Source organism: Delphinapterus leucas, chromosome 14, assembly GCF_059928025.1.
Source record: "Delphinapterus leucas isolate spDelLeu-1000000601 "Yukka" chromosome 14, BTC_Dleu_Yukka2, whole genome shotgun sequence".
In the NCBI taxonomy this organism is placed as follows: Eukaryota; Metazoa; Chordata; class Mammalia; order Artiodactyla; family Monodontidae; genus Delphinapterus; species Delphinapterus leucas.
Window position 1 is genome coordinate 75,853,909 of NC_143142.1, and position 24,887 is coordinate 75,878,795.

Here is a 24,887-nt window from a genome sequence, read left to right on the forward strand (position 1 = left end):
CATGGTGTATGATACTTTTAATGTGCTGTTGGATTCTGTTTGCTAGTATTTTGCTGAGAATTTTTGCATCTATGTTCATCAGTGGTATGGGCCTGTAGTTTTCTTTTTTTGTGACATCTTTCTCTGGTTTTGGTATCAGGGTGATGGTGGCCTCATAGAATGAGTTTGGGAGTGTTCCTCCCTCTACTATATTTTGGAGGAGTTTGAGAAGGATAGATGTTAGCTCTTCTCTAAATGTTTGATAGAATCTGCTTGTGAAGCCATCTGGTCCTGGGCTTTTTTTGTTGGAAGATTTTTAATCACAGTTTCAATTTCAGTGCTTGTGATTGGTCTGTTTATATTTTCTATTTCTTCCTGGTTCAGTCTCAGACGGTTGTGCTTTTCTAAGAATTTGTCCTTTCTTCCAGGTTGTCCATTTTATTGTCATATAGTTGCTTGTAGAAATCTCTCATGTTCCTTTGTATTTCTGCAGTGTCAGTTGTTACTTCTTCTGTTTCATTCTATTGATTTGAGTCTTTTCCCTTTTTCCTTGATGAGTATGGCTAACGGTTTATCAATTTTGTTTACCTTCTCAAAGAACCAGCTTTTAGTTTTATTGTTGCTATCATTTCCTCCATTTCCTTTTCATTTACTTCTGTTCTGATCTTTATGATTTCTTTCCTTCTGCTAACTTTGGGGTTTTTTTGTTCTTCTTCAATTGCTTTAGGTGTCAGTTTAGGTTGTTTATTTGAGCTTTTTTCTTATTTCTTGAGATAGGATTGTATTGCTGTGAACTTCCATCTTAGAACTGCTTTTTCTGCGTCCCATAGGTTTGGGGTCATTGTGTTTTCATGGTCATTTGTTTCTAGGTATTTTTTGATTTCCTCTTTGATTTCTTCAGTGATCTCTTGGTTATTCAGTAGTGTACTGTTTAGCCTCCAATGTGTTTGCATGTTTTACACTTTTTTTTCCTGTAATTGATATCTCCTCTTATAGCGTTGCAGTAAGAAAAGATACTTAATATGATTTCAATTTTCTTAAATTTACCAAGGCTTGATTTGTGAACCAAGATATGATCTACCCTGGAGAATGTTCCATGAGCACTTGAGAAGAAAGTGTATTCTGTTGTTTTTGGATGAAATGTCCTATAAATATCAATTAAATCCATCTTGTTTAATGTGTAATTTAAAGCTTATGTTTCCTTATTTATTTTCATTTTGGATGATCTGTCCGTTGGTGAAAGTGGAGTGTTAAAGTCCCCTACTATGACTGTATTACTGTCAATTTCCCCTTTTATGGCTGGTACCATTTGCCTTATGTATTGAGGTGCTCCTATGTAGGGTGCATAAATATTTACAATTGTTATATCTTCCTCTTGGATTGATCCCTTGATCATTATGTGGTGTCCTGCTTTGTCTCTTGTAACAAACAATTTTTATTTTAAAGACTATTTTGTTTGATATGAGAATTGCTACTCCAGCTTTCTTTTTATTTCCATTTGCATGCAATATCTTTTTCCATCCCCTTACTTTCAGTCTGTATGTGTCTTTAGGTTTGAAGTGGGTCTGTTGTAGACAGCATATATACGGGTCTTGTTTTTGTATCCATTCAGCCAGTCTATGTCTTTTGGTTGGAGCATTTAATCCATTTACATTTAAGGTAATTATCAATATGTATGTTCCTATTACCATTTTCTTAATTGTTTTGGGTTTGTTATTGTAGGTCTTTTCCTTCTCTTGTGTTTCCTTCCCAGAGAAGTTCCTTCAGCATTTGTTGTAAAGCTGGTTTGGTGGCGCAGAATTCTCTTTGTCTGTAAAGCTTTTAATTTTTCCATCGAATCTGAATGAGATCCTTGCTAGGTAGAGTAATCTTGGTTGTAGGTGTTTCCCTTTCATCACTTTAAATATGTCCTGCCACTCCTTTCCGGCTTGCCGAGTTTCTGCTGGAAGATCAGCTGTTAACTTCATGGGGATTCCCTTGTATGTTACTTGTTGCTTTTCCCTTGCTGCTTTTAATATTTTTTATTTGTATTTAATTTCTGATAGTTTGATTAATATGTGTCTTGGCATGGTTCTCCTTGGATTTATCCATTATGGGACTCTGCACTTCCTGGACTTGATTGACTATCTCTTTTCCCATATTAGGGAAGTTTTCAACTATAATCTCTTCAAATATTTTCTCAGTCCCTTTCTTTTTCTCTTCTTCTGGACCACTATAATTCAAATGTTGGTGCATTTAATGTTGTCCCAGAGGTCTCTGAGATTGTCCTCAATTCTCTTCATTTGTTTTTCTTTACTCTGCTCTGTGGTAGTTATTTCCACTATCTTTTTTTTTTTTTTTTTTTTTGCGGTACGCTGGCCTCTCACTGCTGTGGCCTCCCCCATTGCGGAGCACAGGCTCCGGACGCGCAGGCCCAGAGGCCATGGCTCACGGGCCCAGCCGCTCTGTGGCATGTGGGATCCTCCTGGATCGGGGCATGAACCCGTGTCCCCTGCACTGGCAGGCGGACTCTCAACCACTGTGCCACCAGGGAAGCCCTCCACTATCTTATCTTCCAGGTCACTTATCCGTCCTTCTGCCTCAGTTATTCTGCTACTGATTCCTTCTAGAAAATTTTTAATTTCATTTATTGTGTTGTTCATCAGTTTGTTTGCTCTTTAGTTCTTCTAGGTCCTTGTTAAACATTTCTTGTATTTTCTCCATTCTATTTCCAAGATTTTGGATCATCTTTACTATCATTACTCTGAATTCTTTTTCAAGTAGACTGCCTATTTCCTTTTCATTTTTTTGGTCTGGTGGGTTTTCACCTTGCTCCTTCATCTGCTGTGTATTTCTCTGTCTTCTCATTTTGCTTAACTTACTGTCTTTGGGGTCTCTTTTTCACAGGCTGCAGGTTTGTAGTTCCCATTGTTTTGGGTTCTGCCCCCAGTGGGTATGGTTGTTTCACTGGGTTGTGTAGGCTTCCCGGTGGAGGGGACTGGTGCCTGTGTTCTGATGGATGAGGCTGAATCTTGTCTTTCTGGTGGGCAGGACCATGTCTGGTGGTATGTTTTGGGGTGTCTGTGAACTTACTACGATTTTAGGCAGCCTCTCTGATAATGGGTGGGGTTGTATTCCTCTCTTGCTAGTTGTTTGGCATAGGATGTCCAGCACTGGAGCTTGCTGGTCACTGAGTGGAGCTGGGTCTTAGCGTTGAGATGGAGATCTCTAGGAGACCTCTCACCGAGTGATATTATATGGGGCCAGTAGGTCTCTGGTGAACCAATGTCCTGAACTCGGTTCTCCCACCTCAGAGGCTCAGGCCTGACACCTGGCCAGAGCACCAAGACCCTGTCTGCCACACAGCTCAGAAGAAAGGGAGAAAAGAAAAAAATAACGAAGAAAGAAAAATAATAAAATAATTAACATAAAAAAATTTTAAATACATATTATTAAAATAAAATGTAATTTAAAAAAAAGAAGAGAGCAACCAAAACAATAAACAAATCCACCAATGATAACAAGCACTAAAAACTATACTAATAAAAAACGGACAGATAGAACCCTAGGACAAATGGTAAAAGTAAACCTATACAGACAAAATCACACAAAGAAGTATACACATACACACTCCCAAAAAGAGAAAAAGGGAAAAAAATATATATGTATATATATAAAAAAAAAAGGAAGAGAGCCACCAAATCAATAAATAAATCTACCAGTGATAATAAGCTCTAAATACTAAACTAAAGTAAACATAAAACTAGAAACAAATTAGACGCAGAAAGCAAACCCCAAGTCTACAGTTGCTCCCAAAGTCCACCGCCTCAGTTTTGGGATGATTCGTTGTCTATTCAGGTATTCCACAGATGCAGGTACATCAAGTTGACTGTGGAGGTTTAATGCGCTGCTCGTGAGGCTGCACAGAGAGATTTCCCTTTCTCATCTTTGTTCCCACAGCTCCTGGGGTTCAACTTTGGATTTGGCACCACCTCTGCACGTAGGTCACCCTCTGGCATCTGTTCTTCACCCAGACAGGAGGGAGTTAAAGGAGTAGCTGATTCAGGGGCTCTGGCTCACTCAGGCCAGGGGGAGGGAGAGGTATGGAATGTGGGGCGAGCCTGCAGCGGCAGAAGCCAAAATGTTGCAACAGCCTGAGGAACACCATGTGTTCTCGCGGGGAAGCTGTCCCTGGATCACGGGACCCTGGCAGTGGCGGGTTGCACAGGCTCCCAGGAGGGGAGGTGTGGAGAGTGACCTGTGCTTGCACACAGGATTCTTGGTGGCTGCAGCAGCAGCGTTAGCATTCCATGCCCGTCTCTGGGGTCCAAGCTGATAGCCGTGGCTCGCACCCATCTCTGGAGCTCATTTAGGCGGTGCTCTGAATCCCCTCTCCTCACGCACCCCAAAACAATGGTCTCTTGCCTCTTTAACAGGTCCAGACTTTTTCCCAGACTCCTCCCGGCTAGCTGTGGTGCACTAGCCCCCTTCAGGCTGTGTCCACGCAGCCAACCCCAGTCCTGTCCCTGGGATCTGACCTCTGAAGCCTGAGCCTCAGCTCCCAGCCCCCACCCGCCCTGGCAGGTGAGGAGCCAAGCCTCTCAGGCTGGTGAGTGTTGGTCAGCATTGATCCTCTGTGCAGGAATCTCTCCGCTTTGCTCTCTGCACCCCTGTTGCTGCACTCTCCTCTGTGGCTCCAAAGCTTCCCTCCACACCCACCCCCCATCTCCGCCAGTGAAGGAGCTTCCTAGTGTGTGCAGACTTTTCCTCCTTCACAGCTCCCTCCCAGAGGTGCAGGTCCCATCCCTATTCTTTGGTCTCTGTTTTTCCTTTCTTCTTTTGCCCTACCAAGGTACATGGGGAGTTTCTTGCCTTTTGGGAAGTCTGAGGTTTTCTGCCAGCATTCAGCAGGTGTTCTGTAGGAGTTGTTCCACATGTAGATATATTTTTGATGTATTTGTGGGGAGGAAAGTGATCTCCACGTCTTACTCCTCTGCCATCTTGAAGGTCCTCCCTGACACATCCCTGTTTTATATATCACTTAAAACACACACACACACACACACACACACACACACACAAAAACCTCCTGCTAATTTGAATGATACAATGCTTTCTCATTCCTTTGTAGTTACTGGAAAAGCCCTTGCAGACACAGACATATTTGTTTCACTAATATCAGATTTATTCCCTGCTATTGTTTCCATACCATTTTACCTACACAGCAACTTTTGTTTCAATGTTGAATCATAATACAATCTTTCTGAAGACGTTTTAGAAGGCAGTAAAGTTCAACACATGTATTACCAACAAGTGCAGAACACAACCGAAGTACATGAACGACTTTGACCAGGTTTGGCTAGCACAAATGGTGACAACTACATCCTACCTCTCGTTGGGCCTGCAGCAATTATAGGATGCTATCAATTGGAGAAGCAACCCTATTTCCAAAATGTCAAAATACAAAAAAATGTGTATCTTTAAATCATTGAAATATGGCAACGTAAAGTCTGTATATATCATCACTCAACTAGTATCAATACATGTTAATACACTGAAAAACTTTTGCACTACTCAGTGTAACAACATTTTTGGGTTTTAGGCCCTCCCTAGGTACTGGGGAATAAAAATCTGACTAAATCATAATCTTTGCCCTTTAGTATCATGAAGGCAACCAACACAGAAAGAAATATTTATAATACAAAATAAGAAGAGCCATAACGGAAGTAAGACAAAGTGCTATGGGAAAAGAAGAGGGAATGATTAATGCTGCTTAGGGGAACTGCATTACTATTTTGTAACATAATCTTCATTACTCAATTTTCAAGGATATAATAACTTCATTTTTACGTGCTCCAACTCTAGGAAATTTCTTGAATTTAACTTGGGTTCTCAGACATTACTACTCTTTGATTTACTATTTAAATATGTAAAAACAAGTACAAAAACTTTTCTAGACAGAAATGTCAAACTCATATCAATTATGGGCAATTTAAAGTTTAGGGTATTTAAGGCAATGTTTTCTTTAAATTTTAAATAATAAAATTATTTAAGGGAGACAATAATCTTAAATAATATAAAAATCACTGAGTAACTTATTTAAAAAGAAATTTTAACAATAATTAAAAACTCGCTCTAGTCTTTCAACAGTGCTAGAAAAATTGTATGTCTGTATACAAAAAAAAAAATAATGAAGAGCCTTGATTCATAGCTACAAAAATAAACCCAAAATAGATGATTTACCTAAATGTGAAAAACTAAAACTATAAAATTTCTAGAAGAAAACAGAGAAGAAAGTCTTTGTGACCCTGATTAGGTAATTTTTTTAGATATGACACCAAAATCCCAATCTACAAAATAAAATGTGATAAATGAGACTTTAAGAGTTTCTTTTCTTCACTGATAAAAGAGTAAAAAAATAAATCAGAGATTGGGAGAAAATATTTGCAAATCACCTGTCTGATAAAAGACTTTAATATAAAATATATAAAGAACTCTTTAAGAAGATATAAAGATGCTCAACATCATTAGGCATTAGGGAAATGCAAATCAAAACCACAATGAGAAACCATTTCACACCCAGTAGGATGCTAAAACCAGAAAAACTTGACAAAACCAAACAATGACTAGGATGTGGAGCAACCAGAACTCTCATACATTCCTGGTGGGAATGCAAAATGGTACAGCCACTTTGAAAATTGGTTTGGAAGTTTCTTATAACATTTAAAATATGCTTACCAAATAATCCTATGATCCCCCTCCTAGGTATTTACCCAAGTGAAATGAAAACCTATGTTCCCACAAAAACCTGTATACAAATGTTCATAGTAGCTTTATTCATAACCATCAGAAATTGGAAACAACTCAAATGTACCTCCAGTGGAGGATGGATAAACAAACTGTGGTACATCCATACAATGGAATACTACTTGACAATAAAAGGGACAAACTCCACATTCACAATGACATGAATGAATCTCAAATGCATATGTTAAGTGAAAGAAACCAGACTCAAAAGACTACCTACTGAATGACTGCATTTATATGACATTCTTGTAAAAGGGACACAAAATAGATCAATGGGTGCCAGGGGGGTGGGACCTGACCACAAAGAGGTACTGATCAGGGCATAATGGGGTGATGGAACTGTTCTATATCTTAATTATCATAGGAGACACATATATAATTGTATACATTTGTCAAAACCTACAAAAATTTACACTAAAAAAGATGAATTTTAATGTATGTAAGTTACATCTTAATTTTTACAAAATTCATACCAAATTAGAAAAATGACTTAAAATTAAAGGAACAACATATTTTGCCTAGCTCAAACCTAACATAAACAATCAGTGTCCACTCTGGGTTACTTCTACATAAGGAAAGAATTCTAAAAGAATACAGTGTAATTTACCAGGAAAGATAAATGTCTAGACTTAAAAGAGTAGTATAAATAAAATAAACTGGTAAACCTATTCCTTCAAATTTATAGAAACCTGAGTGGCAGATTTCCCTGTTTATGAAAACCCTGCCTTTTGACTAAGAACTACGGACACAGGGCGGCTGGTGGAAATGGCCACTTCGTTCAAATGGGAACGATGGACTCCATGAAACGAAGAGTACAAAGTATGGTGCTAAGTAAATACAGGACCAGTGGTAAACCAACAACAGCAACAAAAGAAACAAAAAACTTTTTGTTAGAATTTGAAAATAACAAATTCAGTTAAAGCAATTCCTACTGCTGTTTGTTTCTCAAAACCAAACCAGTTGCTTAGACACATGCCTCTTTCTAACATGAAATGTGCTGACATTCAGCACATTTTATGAAAAAGGGACAAATGAATGAAATGTTTAGCTAGAAAAACTTGTCATCACCAAGTTGACATGTGACTTTTAAGCTTTAGTAACTGCTTCACTATCCTCTGTAATTATAGAATTGAGTTTCCATCATTTTTTAAATTATTAATGATATTTTGAGGTAAGTGTTGCTTTAAACTTTTATACATTTTTGTCAGTTAAAAAAGAGAAACACAAATGGATTATTCTTGAGATGGCATTCAAGTCCACTTTCTGCCCTAAAGTGCTGTATTTATTTTGACATAAAACATTCTGAAGGTAGAGACAGATCCAAAAAAGGAAACACCAAAAAAGTTATATTTTATGGCATGGGGTTTTATTAGACAAAGTTAAACTTTTGGGGGTGAGCCTCGAATGAGGAATTTACAGATCAAGAGCAGCATTTCTACTCTGACACAGCGTAACCACATCAGCTTAGGCCAGTCTGCTAGCTTGCTGAGTCTCAGTTTCTTTCATTGCAAAATGAGGTATTAGATTAGGTTTTTAAAAAAGATTGTCTATGATAAACTAAACACACAAATATTGATCTGACACAGTGCTTTGAGAACCCTTGTGAGGTGTTTATTGATAGTTTATTGGAATAAAATCACTATTGCCTTTGTACTCAAGAACTGGGTTTTTTCAAAGAAAACAGAAAAGCCTAGGCCTCAGTTGTATGGATATGCTGAAACAGAACTCAAACTCTCTCTTAATTATCATGACACCTTTTCAAATGAACAAGCATTTCTAAAGATGACCATGCTGATTAAAGAGTAGACAAGTTAAGTCAGCCCTGCCCAGGGTTCAGTGGCTTTCTTCATCAGCAAAATGGCTTCCTTTAGCATCCTCCTTACTTTCTTTACCCAAATTGTTGAAAGTGGCATTAAGACCAAGAACCGTGGAACAGGGCTTCCCTGGTGACGCAGTGGTTGAGAGTCCACCTGCCGATGCAGGGGACACGGGTTCGTGCCCCGGTCCGGGAAGATCCCACATGCCGCGGACCGGCTGGGCCCGTGAGCCATGGCTGCTGAGCCTGCGCGTCCGGAGCCTGTGCTCCGCAACGGGAGAGGCCACAACAGTGAGAGGCCCGCGTTCCGAGAACCATGGAACAAAAGAAAAAATTCCCTTATTTTTCCTCTTGCCTCTTTTCCACCATTTTAATGCATTTGAGAATCTACCCACTAGCCAGCAGTATCATCCATCCTTTAGAACCCTGACGTATATGCTCCTAACTAATCTATTTTCCTGTCATTACTTTCAGCCCCTGAGTTTTGAAACCAAGAAAAGCTACACCTTAAAAGTGGAGGGAGCCAATCCTCACCTAGAAATGCGTTTTCTGAACCTAGGCCCATTTCAGGACACAACCACAGTGCACATCAGTGTGGAAGATGTGGATGAGCCCCCTGTGTTTGAACCTGGCTTTTATTTTGTGGAGGTACCTGAAGATGTGGCAATTGGAACAACCATACAGATCATTTCTGCCAAGGATCCAGATGTGACCAACAACTCAATCAGGTTTTTCTACACATTTCACCTTATCCTTATATCCTGGAATCTTCCCTAATATCTAATTTTCTAGCACTTTTTCTCTGCTTCTTCCATCTCTGGACACTCTCCTATTTCTTTAAATTCTTTTTTCTTAAATAACATGGACTTTTCATGTTATTTAGAAATGAAGTGCCATTATGTCTACAACTCACTGTCAGCTGGTTCAGCAACACACATACACACACCTCTCAGTTCTCAATTGTGGCCTTACTGACATTTGGGGGTGGATAATTCTTTGTTGAGGGGGCTGCCTGTTCAATGTATTGTACAATGCTTAGCAGCATCTCTAGCCTCTACCTACAAAATGCTAGTAGCACCCCCTGAGTGGAAACAATCTAAAAAGTCCCCAGATATTGCCAAATAGACAGATACATAGATGTCAAAACATTAAAAGTCGTTGAATCTTAGTGGTGAATATAAAGGTGATTACCGTACTTTCTTTTAAGTTTTATGAACCTTTGACTTTTTTACTTTAAAAAATGGAAAACACATATATAAACACATATTTCCATATACCATACAAAGAACAGACACAGGAACTACTACTGTTGTCAACAGCTTTGATGCCATGTAGACTGGCTTTCTATTGCAAGCCCACATAACAACCTCTCCCAAGTATGTTTTGAACATCAAGATTCCAACCTAGATGCTTCGCCCTCAGGAGGGGTAGAGAGCTGCTCTTATAGCCATGGCCATCTCCTGTTGACTATGGAACCAAAGTGCAAACCGCTGGTGGACAGATTGACACTTCAACCTTCCAGAGCAACTGCCAAGCCTCTGAAGCTTGACACAAAAGATCAGGATTCCAAGGCTGTTTGAGGCCATCTGTCACATTAATTGTTGAAAGCTACACAAATGGATCTAGGGCTTTAGTGCAGATAGCACATTTTAAACACACCCTGATTCATCAAAAGCCTTTTCTGTCAGCCGGTTACTTTCCTCACCTGGTGCCATTTTGTATTTAATGAAAATGCGCTTTTGCAGTCTAATAAAGATGGGTCTCTCCTGAGTTTAACTATACTGGGGGAAATCTGCTTCCTCTAACCAATTAGCAAACTTTTTACATTTTCAGGCGTTAAAATGGCTAAAATTATTTTGCTTGAATTCTGATATTTGATTTTTAGAAGAAAACTAATCTTTATGAGCTGTAACAATTTTATAGAAGTGATATTTCAACCTTAAGCTTTCTAAATGTATAATAGAAGTTAGTGGAATATTATCCCCAAAACAACAACACAAATGAAACCAATTCTATTATAAATTTATATTTGTAATATAAATATTATAGTTATATCAGAAGCCAAGAAAATATATCTATCTTCTGATTAATCTATTCATATCAGAGACACTACTGTGGGAAAAAACTCTAGACAATAAAACTTTATGGAGGGAAAGTGTTTGATATAAAACAAGCACAGTTTGAAAAAAATCAGATCTCATTTCTAAAAGAGTCAATCAGAATATCCAGTGGATGCTTCCACATCTTCTTTCCAGATTCTGATTCTGGACTCCTACATGGTAAGCATTGGAAAAATGATTTTGTCAGGAGTCACACTACTAAATGACAAGCAAAAGAGACTGAAAGCAGTCAAGAAACAAGGAAATTCACACACACACACACACACACACACACACACACACACCCCTAGAGCGAATGTGCACTATTCAGGACTAAAGTCATTATCTCAACACATACCTAGGAAGGAAGGAGAAACACCAGCAGGCCTAGATCCACTGCTGGCATGGAGCAAAATGAGGATACAAAATGAGGGAATCCTGTCTGGCTAACCGAAAATGCTGCTTCAGATGATGAGCCACTGAAAACTGTCAGCTGGCTGGCATGGCACTGATGCAATTAACATCAGGGAGGTCTAGAGTAGGGTGCCTGTGTAGTCCAATACATCCCAGTCAGGAGGAATCCAAGAGTGAATAGGCGGGAGGCATAGAGCAGGGTCCACTGGGCTTATTCTAGGGCAGGGTTCTAGGTCTTGAAAGAGAAACTGGCAAGAACAAGGCAACAGCCACAGGCCTGGAGGTAACACGATAAGCGTTCAGGCACAGGGGATAAAGCAGAATTCCACTTATCATAACTAGAGATAATCGTCCCTCTGCATTTCGGCTGGAAAGAAGGAACAGAATTCATATTGTGAGATAGAGTCTCTGACCCTTTGTACTGTCCCACAGGAACAAAGAATGGTCTCTGGAGCCAAGCAGAACACCAGGGGTCCTGGATTCTGAGAAGGAAAAGCAACTAGAAGTCAAATCTCTGGCTATTACTTAATAAACCCATTTGGAAAGTACTTTCCTACATTATCTTTCACCAAATTGCTTGTTTTCTCCTTATTTATACTATAAAAGTTATTTTCTTTTAAAAATAATTTGAATATGCCATATGCCACTTGTCTATCTTGTGCATTTTTGTTACAAATAAATGAGGTTCACATTCCTAAAAAGAAAATTCATATTAAATCACCCAAAACACAACATACCACCTGAGGTTCAAATGCTATGGATAAAAGGTCACTGAACTTTTTAAAAAGATTATCAGGACTTTTATAATCTCATTTCTAGAAAGTTTATGGTGTGTTCAGGCATATAAGCTGGTCATCATTTATTAGCAAAGCCCAAAACTAAGTCTCCAGACTTAGTTATATGTACATGAAAACTACAATGTTTGGATCACCTAAATTTTTAATAAATGCTCAAGGAATTTCTAGCAAGCAGGAAACTGAACCATCAGGCAACTGAAATAGGCTCCTGCTCGTATGGAAACAGCTTGTCCCCCTGTGCCTTCCGAGAGTGTGTATGGATTTAGGGAGCCTGTCCATGACACCCTACCTCCAAAATCACTCCTAAATTCAGAGAATGTCCTCAGCCAAGTAAACAAGCAGGGAGCTCAACGAACACCAGCTATTGTTGGCTGAAGGCAGTTTTGTATGTGTATGTTATGCCTATACATATGAGAATATTATGATTAGAGAAAGGAAAACCACCTACATAATTCACTAGTGTGTCCCAATTTCCTCATTTTCTATCTGTATCTATGCCTTTAAATTTGTTCTCTTGAGTCCTGAAAATTGGCCCAGCGTCCCATTCAGAGTAATGAATGCTATCATTGCCTCAATTCAGGCCCCGCTTGGGAAATGGAAAAGGAATTCCACTTGAGGGAGGCTTCTCTGAGGCAGGCCTGCAGCGTTTCCTCTCAGTGTGTCAGCGGCAGTACTGTCGTGGGTTCTGTCAGTTATTTCCATCATTCCATCTCCCCTACCATCTGTGACGTTTGCTACGGCCTTGTAGGTTTGAATGCAGGAAGCTGGTTCTTCACAGGCTGCCTCTCCCCTCAGCATTATGCCTACAACTTGGAGAGCTGCCATCAGGGTTACAGCTCTGTGGGCTGAATGGCTGGCTTTTCTCCTGTTTGGGGAGCTGAAAGAAAAGACTGTCAGGAGCCAACCAGAATTTTTTTTCTAAGATAAATTCAAATCTTAAAATAGCCAGTAAACTTTACAACTAAATCACTAATTATACCTAAAAAAAAAAAAGCTCCAGTTAATTTTAAATTAACTTTGTAGGCATGTGTTTATTCTTTATTAAATAGTCAACTGTCGGCTATCATGGCTTAATCTATCTTCAAAAAAGAGTTAAGGCTTTGTTTCCTTAAGCAATCTCATACATTCCATATGCCTAGGTTTGATTCCCAGCCGTGCAACCTTGGGCAAATGTCTTAACCTTTCCATGCTCCAGTTTTCTCACCTGTAAAATGGGGATGATAAATAGTACCTACCTCATAGGTTTATTGTAGGTATTATATGAGTCAATACAGGTAAGATGTTTAGAGCAGTGCCTGGCTACAGTAACAGGGTCAGGAACAGAGAAGTATTACTTTACTTATTTAAATTTCCCAACACTTGGAGAGTTAGAACTGAAATGTTTCCAACTTCTCCAGCCTTTAGTGGTAAACTTTCCCTTTAATTCCTAATTCTCTGAACAGTCATCCTGAATCTCTCCAGGAAAAAATAAATACTCAAAACAAAATACTTTACCAAATAATACATATACTGGTATATACTCTGTGTGTGTGTGTGTGTGTGTGTGTGTGTGTGTGTGTGTGTGTGTGTATTTATTTATTTATTTATATTGAAACAAAAGTTTTACCATCAATATTTACCCTTACTGGAATACAGTCTGGCATACATATACATGTTCTTTCTACACTAGTCACAACCCACCATATTTATTTCAGATTGAAAAACAATGCACTAAAGTAAAGAAACTACTTACTCCCATCAAATGGGCAGTATTTCCCAGTTTCAACAACTTTAAGATAGAGACTGCAATTGCTGGCAACTTTTTTTTTTTTTGGCCATGCTGCGCAGCTTGTGGGATCTTAGTTCCCTGATCAGGGATTGAACCTGGGCCCTCGGCAGTGAAAGCCCGGAGTCCTAACCACTGGACCACCAGGGAATTCCGCTGGCAACTTTTTTTAAATTAATTTTTACTGGATTATAGTTGATTTACAATGTTGTGTTAGTTTCAGGTTTACAGCAAAATGAATCAGTTATACATATACATATATCCACTCTTTTAGATTCTATTCCCATATAGGTCATTAAAGAGTATTGCATAGAGTTCCCTGTGCTATACAGTAGGTTCTTATTAGTTATCTATTTTATATATAGTAGTGTGTATATGTCAATCCCAATCTCCCAATGTATCCCTCCCTCCCCCCTCGCTTCGTCCTTGATAACCGTAAGTTTGTTTTCTACATCTGTGACTCTATTTCTGTTTTGAAAATAGGTTTGTTTGCAACCGCTGGCAACTTTAAATGGAATTTAGAACCCAATATGTTACAACAGCTTATATATATATAATATATAAGAAACAGAATCATTTATATATAATTTACTGTATATTATATATACAATAGTTTATATATAAATACATGTATGTTTCAAATCTTACTGTTAGCTGCAAATTATTAGCTGTGTAACTGTATGAAAGTGACTTAACTTCTCTAAGTCCTAGTTTCCTGTTAGGTGAGATAATACCTACATCCTAGAGATCCTGTAGAATTTAAAAAGAAGCTATAGATAAATACAGCCCATCCTGAACTCTCCACAGACTGGCCTGTAACTTGCAACATTGTGCCTTCTAGAATTGCAGTTTCTCCGCTATTTACCAGTAAACTCAAGTTCAGAAACCCCATTAAAGACTCTGGCCTAGAGTCTCCTCTTGCTCCTGTCTTTGCCACCCAACCAAAACCTGGACCTTCCTCTGTGGCCCTGCATGGCATGCAGTGACTCCCCTCTGAGATCTAACAAATTAATGTGATTACAAGTTTAAACCCAAGAGGACCTTCAAGATGGCTGAGGGTAAGACATGGAGATCACCTTCCTCCCCACAAATACATCAAAATACATCTACATGTGGAAAAACTTCTACAGAACACCTAATGAACACTGGCAGAAGACCTCAGACTTCCCAAAAGGCAAGAAACTCCGCACATACCTGGCTGTGTGGCTGACAGGGTCCTGGTGCTCTGGCCAGGTGTCAGGCCTGAGCCTCGGAGGTGGGAGAGCCGAGTTCAGGATACTGGGCCACCAGAAACCATCCAGCCCCATGTACTATCAATCGGCGATGGCGAGAGCTCTCCCAGAGACCTCCGTCTCAATGCTAAGACCCAGCTCCACTCCACAACCAGCAAGCTCCAGTGCTGGATACCCTATGCCAAACAACTAGCAAGACAAGAACACAACCCCACCCATTAGCACAGAGGCTGTCTAAAATCATAGTAAGTTCACAGACACCCCAAAACACACCACCGGACACGGTCCTGCCGACCAGAAAGACAAGACCCAGCCTCGTCCACCAGAACACAGGCACCAGTCCCCTCCACCAGGAAGCCTACACAACCACTGAACCAACCTGACCCAATGGGGGCAGACACCAAAAAAACAGGAACTACAAACCTGGAGACCCCAAAGACAGTAAGTTAAGCAAAATGAGAAGGCAGAGAAATACATAGCAGATGAAGGAGCAAAGTAAAAACTCACCAGACCAAACAAATGAAGAGGAAATAGGCAGTATACCTGAAAAAGAATTCAGAGTAATGACAGTAAAGGTGATCCAAAATCGTGGAAACAGAATGGACAAAATACAAGAAATGTTTAACAAGGACGTAGAAGAACTACAGAGCAAACACACAATGATGAATGACACAATAAATGAAATTTAAAACTCTCCAGAAGGAATCAATAGCAGAATAACTGAGGCAGAAGAACAGATAAGTGAACTGAAGATAAAATAGTGGAAATAACTATCGCAGAGCAGAATAAAGAAAAAAGAATGAAAAGAATTGAGGACAGTCTCAGAGACCTCTGGGACAACATTAAACACACCAGCATTCGAATTATAGGGATCCCAGAAGAAGAAGAGAAAAAGAAAGGGACTGAGAAAATATTTGAAGAGATTATAGTTGAAAACTTCCCTAAGATGGGAAAGGAAATAGTCAGTCAAGTCCAGGAAGCACAGAGAGTCCCATACAGGATAAATCCAAGGAGAACCACGCCAAGACACATATTAATCAAACTATCAAACATTAAATACAAAGAAAAAATATTAAAAGCAGCAAGGGAAAAGCAACAAATAACATACAAAAGAATCCCCATGAGGTTAACAGCTGATCTTTCAGCAGAAACTCTGCGAGCCAGAATGGAGTGGCAGGACATATTTAAAGTGATGAAAGGGAAGAACCTACAACCAAGATTACTCTACCCAGCAAGGATCTCATTCAGATTTGACGGAGAAATTAAAAGCTTTACAGACAAGCAAAAGCTAAGAGAATTCTGCGCCACCAAACCAGCTTTACAACAAATGCTAAAGGAACTTCTCTAGGCAGGAAACACAAGAGAAGGAAAAGGCCTACAATTAAGAATTAAGAAAATGGTAAAAGGAACATACATATCGATAATTACCTTGAATGTAAATGGATTAAATGCTCCAACCAAAAGACACAGACTGGCTGAATGGATACAAAAACAAGACCCGTATATATGCTGTCTACAACAGACCCACTTCAGAGCCAGGGACACATACAGACTGAAAGTGAGGAGTTGGAAAAAGATATCCCATGCAAATGGAAATAAAAAGAAAGCTGGAGTAGCAATTCTCATATCAGACAAAAGAGTCTTTAAAATAAAAATTGTTTGTTACAAGAGACAAAGCAGGACACCACATAATGATCAAGGGATCGATCCAAGAAGAAGATATAACAACTGTAAATATTTATGCACCCTACATAGGAGCACCTCAATACATAAGGCAAATGGTACCAGCCATAAAAGGGGAAATTGACAGTAATACAGTCATAGTAGAGGATTTTAACACCCCACTTTCACCAACGGACAGATCATCCAAAATGAAAATAAATAAGGAAACATAAGTTTTAAATTACACATTAAACAAGATGGATTTAATTGATATTTATAGGACATTTCATCCAAAAACAACAGAATACACTTTCTTCTCAAGTGCTCATGGGATGTTCTCCAGGGTAGATCATATCTTGTTTCACAAATCAAGCCTTGGGAAATTTAAGAAAATTTAAATCTATCAAGTATCTTTTCTTACCACAACGCTATAAGAGGAGATATCAATTACAGGAAAAAAAAGTGTAAAACATGCAAACACATTGGAGGCTAAACAGTACACTACTGAATAACCAAGAGATCACTGAAGAAATCAAAGAGGAAATCAAAAAGTACCTAGAAACAAATGACCATGAAAACACGATGACCCAAAACCTATGGGATGCAGAAAAAGAAGTTCTAAGATGGAAGTTCACAGCAATACAATCCTATCTCAAGAAACAAGAAAAAACTCAAATAAACAACCTAAACTGACACCTAAAGCAACTGGAGAAAGAAGAACAAAAAAACCCCAAAGTTAGCAGAAGGAAAGAAATCATAAAGATCAGATCAGAAATAAATGAAAAGGAAATGGAGGAAATGATAGCAAAGAACAATAAAACTAAAAGCTGGTTCTTTGAGAAGGCAAACAAAATTGATAAACCGTTAGCCAGACTCGTCAAGGAAAAAGGGAAAAGACTCAAATCAATAGAATGAAACAGAAGAAGTAACAACTGACACTGCAGAAATACAAAGAAACATGAGAGATTTCTACAAGCAACTATATGACAATAAAATGGACAACCTGGAAGAAAAGGACAAATTCTTAGAAAAGTACAACCGTCTGAGACTGAACCAGGAAGAAATAGAAAATATAAACAGACCAATCACAAGCTCTGTGATTAAAAATCTTCCAACAAAAGCCCAGAACCAGATGGCTTCACAGGCAAATTCTATCAAACATTTAGAGAAGAGCTAACGCCTATCTTTCCCAAACTTTTCCTAAATATAGCAGAGGGAGGAACACTCCCAAACTCATTCTACGAGGCCACCATCACCTGATACTGAAACCAGACAAGGATGTCACAAAAAAAGAAAACTACAGGCCAATATTACTGATGAACACAGATGCAAAAATCCTCAACAAAATACTAGCAAACAGAATCCAACAGCACATTAAAAGGATCATACACATGAACAAGTGGGGTTTATCCCAGGAATGCAAGGATTCTTCAGTATATGCAAATCAGTCAGTGTGATACACCATATTAACAAACTAAAGGATAAAAACCATATGATCATCTCAATAGATGCAGAAAAAGCTTTCGACAAAATTCAACACCCATTTATGATAAAAACCCTCCAGAAAGTAGGCAAAGAGGGAACTTACCTCAACATAATAAAGGCCATATGTGACAAACCCACGCCAACATCATTCTCAATGGTGAAAAACTGAAACCATTTCCACTAAGATCAGGAATAAGACAAGGTTGTCCCCTCCCATCACGATTATTCAACATAGTTCTGGAATTTTTAGCCATAGCAATCAGAGAAGAAAACAAAATAAGAAAAATCCAAATCGGAAAAGAAGCAGTAAAACTGTCACTGTTTGCAGATGACATGATACTATACATAGAGAACCCTAAAGATGCTACCAGAAAACTACTAGAGCTAATCAATGAATTTGGTAAAGTAGCAGGATGCAAAATTAATGCACAGAAAGTCTCTTGCATTCCTATACGCTAATGATGAAAAATCTGAAAGAGAAATGGGAGCGTTTCCCATTTACCACTGCAACAAAAAGAATAAAATACCTAGGAATAAACCTACCTAAGGAGACAAAAGACCTGTATGCAGAAAGTATAAGACACTGATGAAAGAAAGTAAAGATGATACAGACATACCATGTTCTTGGACTGGAAGAATCAACATTGTGAAAACGACTATACTACCCAAAGCAATCTACAGATTCAGTGCAATCCCTATCAAACCACCAATGGCATTTATCACAGAACTAGAACAAAATATTGCACAATTTGTATGGAAACACAGAAGACCCCAAATAGCCAAAGCAATTTTGAGAAAGAAAAACAGAGCTGGAGGAATCAGACTCCTGGACTTCAGACTGTACTACAAAGCTACAGTAATCAAGACAGTATGGCACTGGCACAAAAAGAGAAATATAGATCAATGGAACAGGATAGAAAGCCCAGAGATAAACCCATGCTCATATGGTCACCTTATCTTTGATAAAGGAGGCAAGAATATACAATGGAGAAAAGACAACCTCTTCAATAAGTGGTGCTGGGAAAACAGGACAGCTACATGTAAAAGAATGAAATTAGAACACTCCCTAACACCATACACAAAAATAAACTCAAAATGGATTAAAGACCTAAATGTAAGGCCAGACACTATCAAACTTTTAGAGGAAAACACAGGCAGAACACTCTATGACATAAATCACAGCAAGATCCTTTTTGACCCACCTCCTAGAGAAATGGAAATAAAAACAAAAATAAACAAATGGGACCTAACGAAACTTAAAAGCTTTTGCACATCAAAGGAAAGCATAAACGAAAAGACAACCCTCTGAATGGGAGAAAATATTTGCAAATTAAGCAACTGACAAAGGATTAGTCTCCAAAATATACAAGCAGCTCATGCAGCTCAATATCAAAAAAACAAACAACCCAATCCAAAAATGGGCAGAACACCTAAATAGACATTTGTCCAAAGAAGATATACAGGTTCCCAACAAACACATGAAAGGATGCTCAACATCACTAATCATTAGAGAAATGCAAATCAAAATTACAATGAGGTATCAACTCACACCAGTCAGAATGGCTAGCATCAAAAAATCTACAAACAATAAATGCTGGAGAGGGTGTGGAGAAAAGGGAACCCTCTTGCACTGTTGGTGGGAATGTAAATTGATATAGCCACTCTCACAGCATGGAGGTTCCTTAAAAACTAAAAATAGAACTACCGTATGGCCCAGTAATCCCACTACTGGGCATATACCCTGAGAAAACCATAATTCAAAAAGAGACATGTACCACAATGTTCACTGCAGCACTATTTACAATAACCAGGACATGGAAGCAACCTAAGTGTCCATCGACAGATGAATGGATAAAGAAGATGTGACACATATATACAATGGAATAGTACTCAGCCATAGAAAGCAACAAAATTGAGTTATCTGTAGTGAGGTGGATGGACCTAGAGTCTGTCACACAGAGTGAAGTAAGTCAGAAAGAGAAAAACAAATACCATACACTAACACATATACATGGAATCTAAAAAAAAAAAAAAATGGTTCTAAAGAACCTAGGAGCAGGACAGGAATAAAGATGCAGACGTAGAGAATGGACTTGAGGACATGGGGAGGTAGAAGGGGAAGCTGGGACGAAGTGAGAGAGTGACATGGACATATATACAATACCAAATGTAAAATAGATAGCTAGTGGGAAGCAGCCGCAGAGCACAGGGAGATCAGCTCGGTGCTTTGTGACCACCTAGAGGGGTGGGATAGGGAGGGTGGGAGGGAGGGAGACGGAAGAGGGAAGAGATATGGGAACATATGTATATGTATAGCTGATTCACTTTGTTATAAAGCAGAAACTAACACGCCATTGTAAAGTAATTATACTCCAATAAAGATGTAAAAAAAAAGAGGGAGGGGATATGGGGATATATGTATGCATATGGCTGATTCACTTTGTTGTACAGCAAAGGCTGGCACAGCATTGTGAAGCAACTGTACTCCAATAAAGATGTTAAAAATATATGTATGTTTTTTAAAAAGAAGCTATAAAATGCCTGGTATTCAATAAACAGCAGCGATCATAACTACTGGCCATTACCAAGGACTACATAAGATTCTAAAGGATGGTTCTCAATCATGGCTACATATCAAAATCCCTTATGAAGGTTTTTAAACATACAGATGCCTGAGACTCCCTCCATACTTAGTGAATCTCCTAATATGGACACCAGGTAAGACAACTTAGGTGAGATAATACAAAGGGTCAGACTGCCAAATCAGATTCAACAGGAATTACAGGTCTTACACAGTATCAAGGTAAATAAGGACTCAAAGGATATAAACAACAGCAAAATATGAGCTAAGCATTCTTTCCCTAGATAGGTCTGAAACTGTCAGGTGTAGGTGCCTGTAACTATCCTTCTTTTTCCTGTATAAGGATGCATGTTGGTCCACACTGAATATGAAAAGTGTAAGCAAAGGATGAAGTGCAATGCTTGAACAGAAGGAGCCATTTTGATTACGGAACATCTGCTTTTTATACCCCATTAATTACATAGCTCACATGACATTTTCCAGCACGCTGCGCCCAATAAATTCATAAATTCCAGGCTTCTTTACAATAAGCAACCTAGACAGACCTGGTCCATCTTGCTAGTAACATTCCATAGGTAAGGACATCCCATCTAGCAAATACCGTTAGTGTGTTTGACAGCAGGTCATTAGTATCTTTACAAAAGACCTGATTCAAATCTTTCCTTCTCAATAGGTGATACAACTTACAGGAACCAGAACCACGTAACTATACCTTTTCCAGTTCCAATTTATCGTTTCTGGACTTATTTGAATAAAATTTTTTTTGAACAAAGATATGTAGGGGCGGACATTCATAGTGTCCCAAAAGTCTTAGGGCAGTTTTAAGCTTTAAATAGCTGAAATTGATCTTTAAAAAGCGTAAAACTACCCTAACTCTTTGGTACCCTGTTTTATTTCATTTTATGAATGAGGAAATTAAAGCAGTAATAGTTTGTTGTTGTTTTGTGTTTGGGGATTTCTCTTGGGGGGGCGGGGAGGGTTTTTGGACAGATAAAACAGCAATGCAGTCTTCCAAGTGCCCATAACTGAGAACTATCCTGTTTCACATGGCATGCACTCAGTTCTCTTATGGAATATGCCACAGAATGCTTATCCAAATAAAACAATGTGTGTAATCTCTGTTTTTGCAGATATTCCATTGACAGAAGCAGTGACCCTGGAAGGTTCTTCTATGTTGACATTACAACAGGTGCCCTAATGACTGCGAGACCCCTTGACCGAGAAGAGTTTTCTTGGCATAATATCACTGTCCTTGCTATGGAAATGAGTAAGTAAAACAAAAAAACTTCTCTCCATATAGTGACAAAATAGAAGCACTGGAGAAAGTGGAAGTTTCTAGAGCTTGTTGAAACAAAAATTATCTTCTTTATGGAAAGGAATGGAAATCCTGGTTTACGCAAGTGAATGAATGTATTAATTCAAATACTTATTGAGGATCTTCTATATACCTAATCCTGTGCTACAGATAAAAACACACAAATAAAACATGCAAAAGCAGCACAAAAAATAGCATCCTTAAATCAAAGAGCTACACCTCTATATGAAGAAAAGGGAAAATTCCTGAGAACTCTAGGAGGCTTTCAATCTTTAATAAGATTAGGAATGCACAAATAGTATAAAATATTATTACTGGATGAAAGGAAACATTTATAGCGTATCACCCTTATTACACACATACATATACACATACATGCATTTAAGAATTTCAGACATCTTACAACAAAAGACAGATTTATTAACATAAACTTAAAAATAAAATTGAAAACTAACAAAAACTAAATTAACATATTTATTATAATCTCAACACAAATTAGGTTATATACGACTACACTGCATATTTTTCATAACACCTAGTGATGAGAAAGATTAAGGGAAATGACAAATACTAACATATTGGCAGAAGTATGTACAGCCATTCATGAGAGCAATTTGGTAACTAATCTTTGTATTAAGATCCCCCAATATATTCATACTCTTTTTCTCAAGAATTCTCCTTTAATAATTATCTTAAGGAAATAATCATAAATATTAACAAAGATTTATGTACCCAAATGTCCACTGCATTGTTATTTTAAAATAGGGGGGAATTACCTAAATGTCTAATAATAGGAGTTTGATTAAATAAATTATGGTACAGCCACACAGTAAAATGAGACTATCATGTTGATATTAATACCCATGCTTTCAAAGTATATTTCAATGATACAGGATAATCTTGCCCTAAAATATTAAAGCTCTAAATTCAACTTTCTTATTTTCTTTAATTTCAGTGCATGTGTGTGTATGTATGTGTGTGTGTGTGTGTGTGTGTGTGTATTGGAGAGTTTGGACACATGTAATATAATACATAACATATAATGGAGCTCGCTGGTGGTAGGACTATGGATCACATTTATTCTTACGTTTTCCTGAATTTTTCATTATTCCTTGTATAAACAAGCAACACCAAGTTACAATGAAAAAAATGTAAATATGGCAGCACTTTTGGTAACCAAGCAATAGAAATATTCAGGGGAAAAACACAGAATAGACATTCTTGAGAGAGAAGAAAAACAATGAACCAAAAGAACAGGGCATTCTGAGGTTTAATGCAATTATTTACTATGCATAATTTCTGTGTCTTATGATTTCTATTTTGTCTTCTTGGGATGGTGGCCAAAACAGAAAAAGGCAGGAGGGGCACTAGTGGGGCTGTGAAATTATCTTTGTGTGGTAACGCCAAGCAAAAGACAGACCAAAAGGACATATTTCCCCATAAGTGACTACGAGTAACTTCTCCTACCCCAGACAAAGATACAGATTTGGTGTGTCCTATACTATCTCCCTTAGTCCATAGGTGGAAATAAATGTGCAGTGTTATCTGTAATCCCATGAATAACTTGAAACCTTCTGAAACAGTAATTCAAAGAACTGATTACAGGTTTTCCCACTATCCAAAAGTAAAGCGTTCCTATGAAACCTTTTGTAAGCCAAAATGTTGTAAAACAAAGAAGCAATTACATTAGGACACATCTTGCTAACGGATGAGCAAAAAAAAAGCACAAATGCTCACAGACACAGTTCAATGATATGGCAGCTGGATGCCGAGTATAGTTCCTGGGGAAAGAGCTTGTTGGTGCCACTCTCACAGCTCAGGGTGCGACCTGCCTTCAATTCTAGAATCTGAAGCATGAGCCAAGTGAGAGATTCAAAACCTCTTTTTAAGATTCATTTTGCGATACCTGCTCCCCCCGACCCCGAGTCTCATCCCTCCCCTCAACCTCCTGATATCACACACACTCTCCAACACAAAACTCGTCCTGCCCATGCTTATGTTCTGGCCACACTCTTAATAGGCAACCCTTGCACCATTGTGTTGCTATTTCCATGTACTTTATCCATTCCTTCAAAAACCAGAATGAGGAGGTAAATACCTATTCCAACAAAGAGCTGCTTTCTTGCATTTCTGAACCCTCCTCACCTTTGGTATTTGTTTGTTTTGTGTGTGCTTTTAGACAATCCTTCCCAGGTTGGAAGCGTTCCTGTCACAATCAAAGTCTTAGATGTGAATGACAATGCTCCAAAGTTCCCCAGATTCTATGAAGCTTTTGTCTGTGAGAATGCCAAAGCAGGGCAGGTAAGGCAGCCTGTGAGGGTGCACCTGGGTTAACCCCCAACATGTGGAAACGACTGTTTCAGATAACCAGATTTGTCAACAAAGAAATGTAAGACTCCAGAAACTAAGTTTACAAAAGAGAGTCCCCAACTTCTGTATATCATGTTGCAAGTTTATTTGTTAAGACAACTATTTCGAGCCTCCATTACATTTTATAATCTAAACAAGGTTGTGAATCAAGGTGGCTTACTCACCTGTGAAGCCAGGTAGTCACCCACCTTGTAACTGAACTGTATGGAACCAATTGCAGTAACATGTGCTCTGGGTCCTGGAAATGAGGGACCATGGAGATGAAGATCAGGAGAAAAAAGGAGAGTCTTTTTCTCATTTTAGCGGTCATCCTTGAAAGTGTTTGTAGTAAGGAAAGTTTAGTTTTTATATCTTCCTACCTCCCTTCCTTCTGGCAGCAAGTTTACAGACTGCCTGCCCTATTCTCAGAACATCTCGTTACCCAGAATTACCTAGGTAATTCTACTCTCCCCTCCCTCAATTAAAACATCCATTTTCTTAGTACCACTCATGTCATGTAAAGTTTTGAGAGGAAAGGCATCTGAAGGAACAAATTTCTACTTATTTGAAACAGCTTTAGTTTCATAATCTTCAGATATATTTGTGT

At 38.5% G+C, this 24,887-nt stretch overlaps 1 protein-coding gene across 1 annotated transcript in view; it reads left to right on the plus strand.

Moving 5' to 3' along the window:
• The window catches only part of CDH20 (cadherin 20), a 59,939-nt gene that overhangs the window by 21,572 nt on the left and 13,480 nt on the right, over nt 1-24,887 (plus strand). The window contains exons 6-8 of the mRNA XM_022584352.3: nt 9,056-9,309; nt 21,747-21,883; nt 24,111-24,232. Coding sequence (XP_022440060.1) covers nt 9,056-9,309; nt 21,747-21,883; nt 24,111-24,232 — 513 coding nt within the window. The remainder of the gene's footprint in view (nt 1-9,055; nt 9,310-21,746; nt 21,884-24,110; nt 24,233-24,887) is intronic.